This window comes from Pelobates fuscus, chromosome 12 (genome assembly GCF_036172605.1).
Source record: "Pelobates fuscus isolate aPelFus1 chromosome 12, aPelFus1.pri, whole genome shotgun sequence".
NCBI lineage: Eukaryota > Metazoa > Chordata > Amphibia > Anura > Pelobatidae > Pelobates > Pelobates fuscus.
Window position 1 is genome coordinate 12,205,601 of NC_086328.1, and position 16,069 is coordinate 12,221,669.

Below are 16,069 nucleotides of genomic sequence, written 5' to 3' on the forward strand. Positions count from 1 at the left end.
GATCCCTCTATTCCCCCTTAATCCACCGCTATAACCGATCCCTCTATTCCCCCTTCATCCACCGCTATAACCGATCCCTCTATTCCCCCTTAATCCACCGCTATAACCGATCCCTCTATTCCCCCTTAATCCACTGCTATAACCGATCCCTCTATTCCCCCTTAATCCACCGCTATAACCGATCCCTCTATTCCCCCTTAATCCACCGCTATAACCGATCCCTCTATTCCCCCTTAATCCACCGCTATAACCGATCCCTCTATTCCCCCTTAATCCACCGCTATAACCGATCCCTCTATTCCACTGCTATAACCGATCCCTCTATTCCCCCTTAATCCACCGCTATAACCGATCCCTCTATTCCACTGCTATAACCGATCCCTCTATTCCCCCTTAATCCACCGCTATAACCGATCCCTCTATTCCCCCTTAATCTACCGCTATAACCGATCCCTCTATTCCCCCTTAATCCACCGCTATAACCGATCCCTCTATTCCCCCTTAATCCACCGCTATAACCGATCCCTCTATTCCCCCTTAATCCACCGCTATAACCGATCCCTCTATTCCCCCTTAATCCACCGCTATAACCGATCCCTCTATTCCCCCTTAATCCATTGCTATAACCGATCCCTCTATTCCTCCTTCATCCATGCTATAACCGATCCCTCTATTCCCCCTTAATCCACCGCTATAACCGATCCCTCTATTCCCCCTTAATCCACCGCTATAACCGATCCCTCTATTCCCCCTTAATCCATTGCTATAACCGATCCCTCTATTCCCCCTTAATCCACCGCTATAACCGATCCCTCTATTCCCCCTTAATCCACCGCTGTAACCGATCCCTCTATTCCCCCTTAATCCACCGCTATAACCGATCCCTCTATTCCCCCTTAATCCACCGCTATAACCGATCCCTCTATTCCCCCTTAATCCACCGCTATAACCGATCCCTCTATTCCCCCTTAATCCACCGCTGTAACCGATCCCTCTATTCCCCCTTAATCCACCGCTATAACCGATCCCTCTATTCCCCCTTAATCCACCGCTATAACCGATCCCTCTATTCCCCCTTAATCCACTGCTATAACCGATCCCTCTATTCCCCCTTAATCCACCGCTATAACCGATCCCTCTATTCCCCCTTAATCCACCGCTATAACCGATCCCTCTATTCCCCCTTAATCCACCGCTATAACCGATCCCTCTATTCCCCCTTAATCCACCGCTATAACCGATCCCTCTATTCCACTGCTATAACCGATCCCTCTATTCCCCCTTAATCCACCGCTATAACCGATCCCTCTATTCCCCCTTAATCTACCGCTATAACCGATCCCTCTATTCCCCCTTAATCCACCGCTATAACCGATCCCTCTATTCCCCCTTAATCCACCGCTATAACCGATCCCTCTATTCCCCCTTAATCCACCGCTATAACCGATCCCTCTATTCCCCCTTAATCCACCGCTATAACCGATCCCTCTATTCCCCCTTAATCCATTGCTATAACCGATCCCTCTATTCCTCCTTCATCCATGCTATAACCGATCCCTCTATTCCCCCTTAATCCACCGCTATAACCGATCCCTCTATTCCCCCTTAATCCACCGCTATAACCGATCCCTCTATTCCCCCTTAATCCATTGCTATAACCGATCCCTCTATTCCTCCTTCATCCACCGCTATAACCGATCCCTCTATTCCCCCCTTAATCCACCGCTATAACCGATCCCTCTATCCCCCCTTCATCCACCGCTATAACCGATCCCTCTATTCCTCCTTCATCCATTGCTATAACCGATCCCTCTATTCCCCCTTAATCCATTGCTATAACCGATCCCTCTATTCCCCCTTAATCCACCGCTATAACCGATCCCTCTATTCCCCCTTAATCCACTGCTATAACCGATCCCTCTATTCCCCCTTAATCCACTGCTATAACCGATCCCTCTATTCCCCCTTAATCCACTGCTATAACCGATCCCTCTATTCCTCCTTCATCCACCGTTATAACCGATCCCTCTATTCCCCCTTAATCCACCGCTATAACCGATCCCTCTATTCCCCCTTAATCCACCGCTATAACCGATCCCTCTATTCCCCCTTAATCCACTGCTATAACCGATCCCTCTATTCCCCCTTAATCCACCGCTATAACCGAACCCTCTATTCCCCCTTAATCCACTGCTATAACCGATCCCTCTATTCCCCCTTAATCCACCGCTATAACCGATCCCTCTATCCCCCCTTAATCCACCGCTATAACCGATCCCTCTATTCCCCCTTAATCCACCGCTATAACCGATCCCTCTATTCCCCCTTCATCCACCGCTATAACCGATCCCTCTATTCCCCCTTAATCCACCGCTATAGCCGATCCCTCTATTCCCCCTTAATCCACTGCTATAACCGATCCCTCTATTCCCCCTTAATCCACCGCTATAACCGATCCCTCTATTCCCCCTTAATCCATTGCTATAACAGATCCCTCTATTCCCCTTTAATCCATTGCTATAACCGATCCCTCTGTTACTCCTTAATCCACTGCTATACTACAATATGCCTCCAACTCTTGTTGATTCTGCCAGTCTCTTTCAGTCACAGACAGTCTCAGTAAGAATCCCCCCTAATGATTTCAAACGCTTCTAATAACACCCCTCCTTCCCCATGAGAGAAAAACATACATTTGTGCTCTGATTATAGTCTCCCATATAACGTTTCCTTGACAAACTCATCAAGCAATGACATTCTATTAAAGCCATTTTACCACTCATAGAGGGTGTGCACCCAAATGTCTTTACCTGCTTCGAATATCCTCCATAGATCGCCACAGATCCCTCAATGGTAGGAACCATCTGGCAACCAGAACGAGGTAGAGGGCCCGTTCCAGAAGGAGATAATTTAGACCACGTGAAGGAGTCCAGATTAAAGGCGTACACATCGTTATAGTAAATGTAATCCCTGGGAATGAAATGAGCTCATTAAAGACAAAGAAATAACGGTAGTAGCGTTGGTGTGTAGGGATATAGGAGAGTACTTCACATTTAAAGTAGGAAAGGGCAGGGGTCCAAGATTAATCAACTATAATGTCTGGAAATAGCCGAGGTGGAGAAGCAGCAAGCCCCCACCCCAATTACTACAATGTACAAATGCATATGGCACCATCTTTATTTCAACAGTATCAAGAGAGATGCTTTAGGCTTGCATGAAAAGAAGACAGAAGGTGAAAGGGGGAAGATGAAGGGATAAGGAAAAAGATGTTTTGGTTCTGCGGGAAATCGGAGAACAAATGGAGTCCCAGCTGCTAGAATGGGGCCACTACAGAAAAGATGAGAGATTCATGGGGGGGGGGGGGGGGGAGGAATTAGGGAGAAAAGAAAGTAAAAATCTTGGAAGGTTCAGAATGTGGGGGTCAATTAAACAAGTAATTGGGGTGAATTAAAAGTGAAACATGGGGGCTAGAAGGTAAGCAGTATGGGAGCAAGCATAGGTTGGGTAGGAATTGGGTTGATCCAAGCTGTGACGTGGTTTTAATGGAGTTTTTTTTTTTTTTAGAAATACAGTTCTCATCTCACCTTGCGCTCTCATGAAATCCTCCGAAAACCATCAGCTGTCTCTTGCATAGCACCATTCGGTGCCCACTTCTTCCCGACGGCCCACCAGGAGATCTGTTTAAAAGGGCACACCATGCTGGTTATGTTATTTTGAGAAAATACATGGTGCGCATGAGGGCAGAGGGTCAGAGTCTCACCCTCCAATAGCGCAGCAGTCAATTAGTTCATCTAAGAAAGCCTAACAAGTTAATCAATTACAAAGCAGGAAGCACATCTTAATGTGATTTATATCGCTGCTAAGGGTAATCAGTGTATAACAAATGGCCCCCGCACACCGCCTTGCATTTTATAGTGGGTTACAATCAAGCGATGATACTGGCAGTTTATATTCGCTTGTAAACATTGTACACCATTTATATTCCTAATGTGCTTTACAGGAGAGTCAGCAATATTGTCCCTTTCGCTGGCCCCTGCCTCTCTCAGCAGGATGGGTTCTGATGGCCTTCCCCCCCTCCACTCTCTGCACAGTGAGCTAGGAAAGCCAGGCTGTCAGCAGATCTCGCTTTTCTCTGACTATCTTGAGAATCTCACAGCTACCATACAGAACCAGCACATTCCGTCCTAGCAACCGGCCATGTTTCTAATGAAGAATGCGGCAGATGGAGACTGATGCGCACACACACGCTCTGCAGGCCATTTAGAGGCATTTCCATGCAGAAGTAGCTGAAATTAGATGCTAATTAGGTTTACCAATAAAAATTATATTAAAATACATACACAAAACAAAACCCAAAAAACTGTCCATGTCACAGGCCATCTGTAAGGACATAGGACCCTGTATCTTTCTCATGATACCTTTAATAGTGGTTTTCGCGAAAGTGTAATTGTGATGGGCCCAAACACCATCATAATTTGTAGGAGATGGGGAACCTTTGTAAATTAGGGGCAGAGAAGGAAGGGGACACATCAGGAAAGGGGGAGAAGGGAATGATCTATTCCGCCTGCGAGCTACGTAGAAATTGTAAACAACCATCTAAGGGCGTTCCAGTACCTCCATCTGAAATTGTAGTTTAATTCCCACTTGATGGCCATCCCATCTCCATCGTGTCCTTGTACATCGGGTCTATTCCTAACAGACATGACAGAGAAAGCGCGGAACGCTCAAAGGGGCTCCCGGCGTTCAAAAGGACACAATCCCATTTGGCTGGCTATAAGCATAAATAATAAAACTACACCAAATGATGAATTATAAGTATTCTTTGGATAACCACTAGTACTATCCTCCTGGTTTATATATTCACTAGTAAATCTGGGATTAGATTTTTCATACAGTTTTTTTTCAAAAGATATAAAATAAAACAGATGTAACACACATAAGAAGTGTACGGCGGGGGGAAAAGGAGGGGAGACGGCTAGGGATCCAGATGGAAGACCCATCTGCAAAGGGGAGGTTTAACGGACCCCAATATTCTCAGCCCATACCGGTTGTCTGCTTTTTAACAGAATTATTCCGGTAATGTGGAAGGGAAAGGGGAACTACTACAAGGCTTTTGTGGTTAAGTTATGGTACTTAAGAGAGCCATGTTTACAAAAAAAAACAAAAAACAAAAAACAAAAAAAAAAACACTAAATATAGGAGTGTAAAGATTTTAAATTCAGGGCATGATGTATGTAATGGAGCCCTAATGCTCATGTGACAAGGGTGATATAGCCGTCCATAATAGAAATCCCAATTATCAGATACAGTGTATATTCTATATGTCTATAAGTAAGCACTCAGTGTGCTGCGTAACACAATTGAACTTGCAGTCGGTTGCCTCGAGTTGCCCCTTTCACAGTTTGCCGTCCCGGGATTTATTTACATTTTTTTTTTTTTTTTTACATTATAAAATAAATAATAAATGTTATTAAAAGATAAAGATTTTATTCACTCTGTAGTTTTCACCTATATTAGAGAATAACCCTGCAAACAGTTTGTTGCCGGTTCCTTTGGATCAGAATCTGCTCACAAATTAAAGTCGTGAATTCAGGCCAACAATCCTGATTATCTTACTTGACAAGCTCCCAGGTTTTGGTAGCCAGGTGCAGCACCCACAGGTCCTTGTAATGGTAGAATTGCTCCCCATCTGGAGATGCAAACTCTCCTCCGAACACCCAGAGTTGTCCTCCACCTTGGGGAACAGCTACTGCCTAATGGAAGAGAAAGAAAGTCACAATGAACAGTAGTTTAATGGCTCCACAGACTGGAGTCAATGTTCCATGGTTCTTTGGTGTGGACAGGCACAGAGCTGTTCTTGGGTCTTTAAACTGTATATAAACAGCACCAAATCATTTCTGGTAAATAAGCTGTCTCTCGGTGAAACACTTGATTATACACACAGTCACTAAAAGGTATCAAATACTATGAATTTACCAGCCAAATGCTTCAATGCGGAGTGGACATCAAACCAGCAATTTCTGTGGCTTAGATCATCTCTAACGAAGCAGTTATATGATGTGGATTGTAAACATGATGTTTACAGGGTCATTTGACACTCGTTGACACCCTACAACAGCTCGCAGGCACCAATTAATTACATCAAAGAGGTGCGTTCGTCCATTCTGTGTCTGTAAACCATGTAACTGCTAACCGATTATCGTCTGAGTGGCCAATATCTAATTCTATGGACTTTTTGCCTTTATGGCTTATGTTTCCCATTTGTTTACACGGATATAGTTTAAGGTCTTGGAAGTATAAAACATCACCTATTAACTCAAAATGAAAATTCAATCAAAACTATCCTTTCTTAGTAACCCCAAGATATCCATGGAACCTTAGCAAGGTAGGCCAACGTTACAAAAAAATACTAAACAAATTGCAAACTTTAAAAATAGGCCCACTTTCAAAACACAATCTGAAGATAACACAGCACATAATCACATCCACACACATCATCTTTCAGTAATAATTCACTTTTTATTAATTGCATTAATCTGGTAACGATCGTTACAGAACTAGCCTACAGATGTGCTTGGAGATAAACGTAATATTTCTTAACACTCCAGCAAGAAAGTAACAGGACGGCCCGGTATAAAATACAGATATTCACCAATAAAAAGTTCTGAGACTGTAGCGGTTGCACAGACTGCAGCTTCATTGGGGACGTGCATGTTTGACACCATGGATTTAGAGGGTGTCCGAATGTCATTAAGAAAGTTGATGATTGAATTATTTAGAATGTGTTGACCCCATCCTGGGCTCCGATATTGTATCCTTCTAAGACAGGGATTCAAAAATGCACATGGCATTGCAAAATACTGGACACGTCCCAGTATCACTGGGGTCTTCCGACAAATATCATCCACCTCTCCAATACAAAAGGGACCAACTGAAATAACTTGGGATTCCAATCTGTGTCCGGCCCCAGAGGTTAAGAAACATATTCATTAATAGGTCAAAGCTGCAAATTCCACGTTCATATTCTCAAAACCAAATTTATTTAGTCCAGATAAGTGTCCCTCCATCAAATAGAGCGTTAAACATGGACTAGAGCTAGCTGGATCCTAACTCCCACAAACCTAGCACACGGCTGGGATTTGACGGAGGTAGGTCCTGGACCAGCATGCTTTGCTTGCCGTTATCTGGGGGCCTGTGATGAGGTATTAGCAGTCTCATGGCCTTTAGAACACATCTCACAAGGAAAGCAGTTAGCAGTGATTCCCTTCCAGGCATCTGACTGGAACTGTATACAAATATTGTGTTTGTAAGAGAAAGTTAACCAGCCATGACTGAGTTCTGTACTGTAATGATTTAAGCAAGCGCGAAGCATGGGCCAGAATGAAAACCTGCCACCTAGAGAGGCTCGCTTGGCAGGTGCAGAGTCTGGCTGAGCACAGAATGTAAATCAACACAGGTATAACAGGCAGACACACATCAAACCGCAACAGGCAGACACACATCAAAACTATGCAAACTGAGGGGTGTCAATTTTACCTTTTTAAATGTCATACCACCCACAAAAAGTGCTCAAAAAGGGAACACTGATCAAGCAATTATTGAATATTGAATAAAGAGACAATGTAAGAAAAAAACAAAAAACCTTTTTTTTTTTTAAAATGGGGCGGAGCTAACATCCAGCCAAAGCAGACGCACTTCTCAGGCGCTCCGTGTAAACTAGCTCAAAACAAACTGTTTTAAGGTGCAAATTGGCACTTACATAACAAACAAACGCTCCTCTAGATGGCTGACACACTATGGGTCGAAAAACAAACAAACCAGAGCGGACAAAGGCCCCCCGGGCAGACATATCTGAGATCTATTCTACAGCACCCAGAAAGTCTCCTGGGACAATAAGAGAGAACAAGGGACAGACACACAGAAAGCTACAGCATTGCTCACAGACAGAGAGATAACAAGGGACAGACACACAGAAAGCTACAGTATAACTCACAGACAGAGAGATAACAAGGGACAGACACACAGAAAGCTACAGTATAACTCACAGACAGAAAGATAACAAGGGACAGACACACAGAAAGCTACAGTATAGCTCACAGACAGAGAGATAACAAGGGACAGACACACAGAAAGCTACAGTATAGCTCACAGACAGAGAGATAACAAGGGACAGACACACAGAAAGCTACAGTATAACTCACAGACAGAGAGATAACAAGGGACAGACACACAGAAAGCTACAGTATAGCTCACAGACAGAGAGATAAGGGACAGACACACAGAAAGCTACAGTATAACTCACAGACAGAGAGATAACAAGGGACAGACACACAGAAAGCTACAGTATAGCTCACAGACAGAGAGATAACAAGGGACAGACACACAGAAAGCTACAGTATAGCTCACAGACAGAGATAACAAGGGACAGACACACAGAAAGCTACAGTATAGCTCACAGACAGAGATAACAAGGGACAGACACACAGAAAGCTACAGTATAACTCACAGACAGAGAGATAACAAGGGGCAGACACACAGAAAGCTACAGTATAACTCACAGACAGAGAGATAACAAGGGACAGACACACAGAAAGCTACAGTATAGCTCACAGACAGAGAGATAACAAGGGGCAGACACACAGAAAGCTACAGTATAGCTCACAGACAGAGAGATAACAAGGGACAGACACACAGAAAGCTACAGTATAGCTCACAGACAGAGAGATAACAAGGGACAGACACACAGAAAGCTACAGTATAACTCACAGACAGAGAGATAACAAGGGGCAGACACACAGAAAGCTACAGTATAACTCACAGACAGAGAGATAACAAGGGGCAGACACACAGAAAGCTACAGTATAACTCACAGACAGAGAGATAACAAGGGACAGACACACAGAAAGCTACAGTATAGCTTACAGACAGAGAGATAACAAGGGACAGACACACAGAAAGCTACAGTATAGCTCACAGACAGAGATAACAAGGGACAGACACACAGAAAGCTACAGTATAGCTCACAGACAGAGAGATAACAAGGGGCAGACACACAGAAAGCTACAGTATAACTCACAGACAGAGAGATAACAAGGGACAGACACACAGAAAGCTACAGTATAGCTCACAGACAGAGAGATAACAAGGGACAGACACACAGAAAGCTACAGTATAACTCACAGACAGAGAGATAACAAGGGACAGACACACAGAAAGCTACAGTATAGCTCACAGACAGAGATAACAAGGGACAGACACACAGAAAGCTACAGTATAGCTCACAGACAGAGAGATAACAAGGGACAGACACACAGAAAGCTACAGTATAACTCACAGACAGAGAGATAACAAGGGACAGACACACAGAAAGCTACAGTATAACTCACAGACAGAAAGATAACAAAGGACAGACACACAGAATGCTATAGTATAGCTCATAGACAGAGAGATAACAAGGGACCGACACACAGAAAGTTACAGAGTATCACACAGTATAGCCCCTCCCCCCAAAAAATAAATACATTTTTTAGCAAACCCCACAAGGTCTTTAAACAAGAGATATGTATCTTGTCCCCCCATTCAGGCCAAGTGACCAATTGGCTTCATGGAAGAGAGTGTGAATTTAGTATAAAGATTACACAGATATCGCATCACACAGAGTTCAGATAATTAGTCCACTTTCACAGAATTAACCATTCCTCTGTAAGTCATTCCTGACCCTAATCCATCTAACTGTGACCTTCAACGGATAAACATCAGTGAGCAACAATCTGTACCACTGGCGCCATCTGCAGGTATGGTGAAAAAAAAAGAGCACGTTCTAGTGACCACAACCATAGGGAAAAATAACCACATTTATTTTGGGAGATCGGTAGCATCTTGCCACTCTTCTCCACGTGCCATACTGCATAGTTTGGAATTATCTCTGTTACCTGAAGGCAATTAGTGTGTCATGTTGGGTTGTACATATATACACACACACACACACACACATTATATATATATATACACACACACACACATTATATATATATATATACACACACACACACACACACACACAAACCAAAGGGGTGATGGCACACTCTCAAATTTATGTATAGTTAGTATCATCCTCATTGGCACAGAGAATTGCTCTACAAATCCAAGAGGGTCACGGAAGGCGGCAACATGTACAGTCTAAGCAGCCAATCTGGGGGACCAGGGCAGGCAGCAACATGTACAGTCTGATCAGCAAATCTGGGGGACCAGGACAGGCAGCAACATGTACAGTCTGATCAGCAAATCTGGGGGACCGGGACAGGCAGCAACATGTACAGTCTGATCAGCAAATCTGGGGGACCTGGGCAGGCAGCAACATGTACAGTTTGATCTACAAATCCAAGGGGGTCAGTTCAGGCAGCGACATGTGTAGTCTGATCTACATACAGAGGGTCAGAGCAAATGGCAATAGGTCAACTGATCTGGGTAGGCAGCAACAAGTATAGACTGATCAACAAATGGTTTTACATAGAATTGCCCTTTAGACAAGCACATCATTACATGGATGAAGAGATTCCACACCGGGCTAGACAGACGTATGAATGGTGGGCATCGATAGCGAGATGTACTGCTTAATAGACCTAACCGTATGCAATCATTAAACTTGTGATATATTCCCAGCACAGAGGGCAAGAGACCAGAATCCAGATAGGCATTCTGTACAATAACTGGAGCCGCCTGGCCAAAGTGAAAACACAAATGGTTCCCTATGTGCTTCCAAAAACATCTCACCTCCCCCTTTAACTATTTCATATTTAATTTCCCGGTAGAATGTTTGCATTGAATGCCTAGAGAATTTTTATGTAATCAGACACAAAAAAAACGCTAACAAACAGGGTTAATATTAACTCCGTTATTTAGCACAGTACCGACAGTAAGTATTCTCTCCCCATCTTTTGATGCACACAGAGGGTGTCACATACTTGTAACACTTATTTTACAGCAGATGCTTTAACCAATCTAGCGTCTGTCATCGCAGCAGACGCCCACAGCTCCTTTAGCTGCTCTGCAATCAGGGCGCCCACTCATTAAGGGTGCGTGTACCACTTGTGACAGGAGGAGGCAGGAAATCCCTCTGCGGACATGCCAAGTTCTCTACTCTAAAATTAACGTGTCACAAAGTAATTTGGGAGCGGGTGGACAGCCAGTGTTTGTGAACTAGCAGCGTAACAATACCTCTGCAACAGCCCTGAACAGAGCCATCAGGACTTCCCCGCAGCTTGTACGATATCACTCACATCAGCCAAACATAAAGCAGGAACATTGTAGCAAGTGCAATGTACTCCTAACAGACATTGACTGAAAACCTCACAACAAGGACTAATAGCCGTTAATATGAGCGACTCGCACTTCTCCATGCACGAAACACAGACAATAGAAAGGAGGTCCTTCCTTTCAGATCATAAAAACAGGTGATTTACTATAAATTAAATTTTTAAGTAAACTGTGAATATCTCTGGGGCAACGTGGTTCTTTTCAAATAAGTTACTGATTAGATTTACATTAAAAAACAAACCAAAAAAACCTTCACAATGCAAACAGATAATGGACATGACTGGAATAGTATTTCTGAGGGTTGGCGGGTAAAGGTTCATAATTAAAGCAGCAGATCGGAGATCTAGGGTTTTATTATTAAAGGGACACTGTACTCACTATAATCATTTCATCTCTTTGAATTGGTTATGATGCCTGGAGTCCACTGGCACTGTCTCCCCACAAAATGTTAAATAATTTTAGAGCAGTTTAACACTAAAAAAGGGATTCAGGCCACCCATAGCCTGGCCTCTTCTGGAGATGTGGCCAAGGCAGAGATTATACACTTCCTTGTAGTCATACCCTTCATACCGTCAGTTGGAGCTCTGATAGGCTAGAAACAGACAGCTGACACTCTCAGCCAATCATAGCTGCCCATTGCTGTTCATGCCAATACTTCCTCATTCGCTGAAGCAGCACAAAGGGGAGGGGCTGCTGAGGACTCTAATTTAGCATTGAAACATAAAAATATGAAAAACTGTTTAATGCTGAATGAAATTATGGAACTTGGGAACTCCGGACACTATAATCAGTTTAAAGGGACACTGTAGGCACTGTATCTGCTTCATTTCATTAATTGCTTGTTAGCCAAATTCTTACATTTGTCATTGAAAATTCTACTTCTCTTTCAGCAAACCTGACGTGCCCCTTGTTTAAATTTGCAAATTTAGGGACAATAGCGGAAAGCCAGCACAAACTGCTGTTTGCAAATCTAGTTCCAAGTTTCTTTTACCCATAAAGCATTGGGTATAACGAAGTTAGTCTTGGGATAACAATGTTCTGTTATTTGAGAGGACCAATCCAATCCACAGACATATTTCACTCAGACACAGTTTACTGCACATCTCATGTCTGACAATGTTTCATATCCTTTTCGTTTTTACCCCCATTCATGATGTTTAACCATCAACTATGCAGAGTAAGTTAACGTACAGTAATTACCATAAATATTTTAAAACACAGCACTTTACAGTTGAACAGAATGGTTTAAAAGAGGAATCATTCGATAGACCCCCCCTTGTTAATAAACAAGGTTTTGCAGTCTAGCCCCTTCCCAAAGGAGTGCGCGATGAGGAGATGGAAAGGGATTAAGCCAACTTAATACCCCTGGGTGTGATAAATTGATCCCAACCCATACAAGCCAGGAATTAGGAGGGGCCGATATGAAAGGATTCGGTAACCGCCATGCAACTTGCTTATACAGTCAATACTTCTCAACAGCTAGAAGACACCACAGGACATTTACTTGTGAGGTCAAGGAAGATCATCATTTTGTATCTTTTACACTTGTGATTTAATAAAAAAAATGCTTACCGTAATTCCAATTAAGCGTAACATCTCACGATAAAAAGTCAAATTTGTATGAATTTATTTAACATTATTCGTGCACACTGCGAATTGTGAGAGCAAGCATTGGTTCAGGACGAGCCGCCATTTTGGAATCCTATCTCATAGACATGAGGCCTCAAACCAGGTAAATGGACACAGCTGGACACAAAGGCTCAGGACCTCAATACAGGGTGTATTTACACTTCGAGGAAAGGGTTTTATTATGCTCAGTCAGTGCCAGTCATGCTACAGCCGTACAGGGCACCATTATAGCCCATACCTCTCAGGAAAAGCTATGGACGGGTTTTCACACTTTCTGTTGTCTTTTAATGGAATTCAGATAAATAGACGTATCTTCTTATGAGCAGATTATGTAAAGATCCTTAACCTTCGTAAAAAAAATGATGTGATAGCCCCCAGCACTCCTCTAATGTTTTTACAGTAGGGAGCGCTGGGGGGAGAACTCATCACGTTTCTTAAGTTTCGGATTATGATGCTATGATGGTGCTTGGAGTGCTACTTTACGGACCAGTGGAGGAATAACTCCATCATAGCAAATTGTATTCCTGACAGTACAGACAATTAGGTGACCGGCCTCCACTTCCCTGGCTTTAATTTACTCCCCTTTTTCCAGTGCCACGTGTTTCTGGTCGTGCCTGGTTCCACCCCCTTGGCTGAAATCATCAAACTTTAATTTGTCATTAATGCACGCTGGCAACAGATAGAATGATCTTCCCTGCAGACAGCGCACCTGGGCAAATTTGCTCTCCACTCTCTCCCGCCTCCCTCCATAGCTGAAACTTCTTTAAAATCTCCTCACGGGCTTAGATTGCGCACACGGGCTCTGAGCTGGTAAAACAACCCAATCAAACGTATACTTAAAAAAAATGTTTTAAAAAAAGAGACAAAAAAAACAACTATTTCTTTGATCAGGTTTTGGGACCCTTTATGGCAAGTCTCACAAACCATAAACGCACTTCAAATGGGTCTTTCAACGGAGATAATTAAACAGACCCATTATGCGCATTTTATAGCCATGGCCTAGAATTTTGTGTAACTTGTGCAGATCAAACGAGTTAATAAATCGACAAATAAAACTTTTCCTGCATTTGGAAAGTAGACTAGTTCAGCTCGGCATGTCAGTATACCTCCGCCCAGGCTGATTACATGAAGCGCCCTGTGAGAGGTGCGGCCGGTTTACCTGATGAGCGCAGCGTCGTGGCGGGGGATTTGGGATATCAAGCTTGGACCACGTGCTCTTCTTGATGTTATAAATATACAGCTCATTATACAGAAACGTCTGGAAAAAGAACAGACATACAAAAGGTTAACAAGATTATTTAATAATTTACATAAATTCTGCAGAACTGTGTCGTTTATTTAAGTTTAAATGAAGATATCATCAAAGCACGGTAAATGGTGATTAATCACGATCGCAATTTGGTATTAAACTGGAACCAAAATACAAATATCACAGGCTGTTACATTTACAGGGTTAGAATCCAAATTGAATTTCAAATTTAAGGTCAAATATAACCAAACTAGAAAAATTCACATAAAAAAGTCAGTTAATGTTTCCAGTTTGGCTTGGAATTCTCACAATAACCCTACTGGAATTTATTCCAGACATTGGGAAGTTTTGGAGATATTTCGGAATACAGTTTGCAAATTCCTTTCCAATTCTCCAAAAATCCCACTTTAGGTAATAACCCTAGCTTTGTAATTTTTGTTTAAAAATCACACAGTGTATTTAACGACACAATATATTACTTTGATTTTGGCGGTGTTGGAGATGTATTGAAACTCAGAGTTTAGTTAAAGGGTTACCCCAAGCTCACTGTAGTTGCTAGGATTCCAGGAGCACCCTGAGCCGGTTCTCTGCCAATGCCATCTGGGGGATGTGCTTACGGCTTCTGCAGAGTTGCAGATGTCAGAAACTGTAAATATTCACTGGCTGAGAACATCAGCTGACCGTTCTCAGCCAATGACTGACATTCTGTGCAATAGAATGCACAGAATTGACATTAACCAGCCTTGGACGCCTGTTCCAGTCAGACTGATGACGTTACAATGACACTTCTGGAGGTGGAGTTTCAGAAGTGGCAGCAGATGGGTTAAACTCTGTATGTGCAGTAATAGTGAAACACTCCACATACAGAATCCAGGCACAATGACCACTTCAAATCATTGAACTGGTTGTGGTGCTTGGAGTAACCTTTTTATAAACTAAAATACATTGTTGAATTTTTATTAACCAAAAGCACTAAATTGATATACAACAAAGATATAGATATAGAGAGAGAGAGAGAGAGAGAGAGAGAAACTAGGTGTAAAAATTTCCAATCTAAGGGTTTATTCACTAATCCCCTAACTTTGTTATAGTCACAGCTTTACAGCTTAGCTATTAGCCAATATTTTACCAGTTTTACAATTCGCTTTATTCAGAGTTCAGAGAACAAACAGAATACGGTATATACAAAACATATATTTTAAAAAAAAAAGTTGCTCCTTGCATTTTATTTTATTTTTTGTAAATTTCTGTTTATTGTGAATTTTTTTGTTTTTATAATTTGTGATACGTCAGATTATTGTTATCAACATGGCAGTTAAAGATCAACAGTGTATTGGTACACGCAGGTACCTAGAAGAGTCAAGTAGTGCAGTGGTCAGTTGAGACTCGCAGGCCCCTATAAAAGGTAGTGTGAGACTCACAGATCTCGACAGGTATAAGTTAGTACACACAGGTACCCACAAAGAAAGCAGTTAATACTATCTATAACTTGCCAATTGTCGTAACGAGGGCTATTCTCCTCCGTTAACTGTAGCATATGTAGTGGAGTCAAACTGAGTGAGGCTCCTTGAAGTTTTTTATAAGCAGAATAAAACGGTTGCCTGACAATTTTTATAGCTAAACTGGACAATTCAGCATAAATAATGTTCTACACGACATACAAAGCTTTTACAATTCTCATATCTGATACTCCTGAAAATAAAACCCAGGACACACAGAGATCCTTAGACTATACTGCAAGTCGCCTGAAATGATTCACAACCCATTAAATATTAATGAAAAATCCCTTCTCACAAGCCAGTAACCATCAGATGGAGGAAGGGATGTCATGTGGGAACTTGTGATTTGGGGTGAGAAATATCTACAATTATATTATTT

General features: G+C 42.5%; 1 protein-coding gene across 1 annotated transcript in view; it reads right to left on the bottom strand.

Moving 5' to 3' along the window:
* Nucleotides 1-16,069, bottom strand: part of KLHDC4 (kelch domain containing 4) — a 37,322-nt gene that overhangs the window by 14,697 nt on the left and 6,556 nt on the right. The window contains exons 4-7 of the mRNA XM_063438838.1: nt 14,102-14,200; nt 5,614-5,750; nt 3,582-3,674; nt 2,808-2,967 (exon numbers count right to left, since the gene is read on the bottom strand). Of these exons, the coding sequence (XP_063294908.1) occupies nt 2,808-2,967; nt 3,582-3,674; nt 5,614-5,750; nt 14,102-14,200 (489 nt within the window). The remainder of the gene's footprint in view (nt 1-2,807; nt 2,968-3,581; nt 3,675-5,613; nt 5,751-14,101; nt 14,201-16,069) is intronic.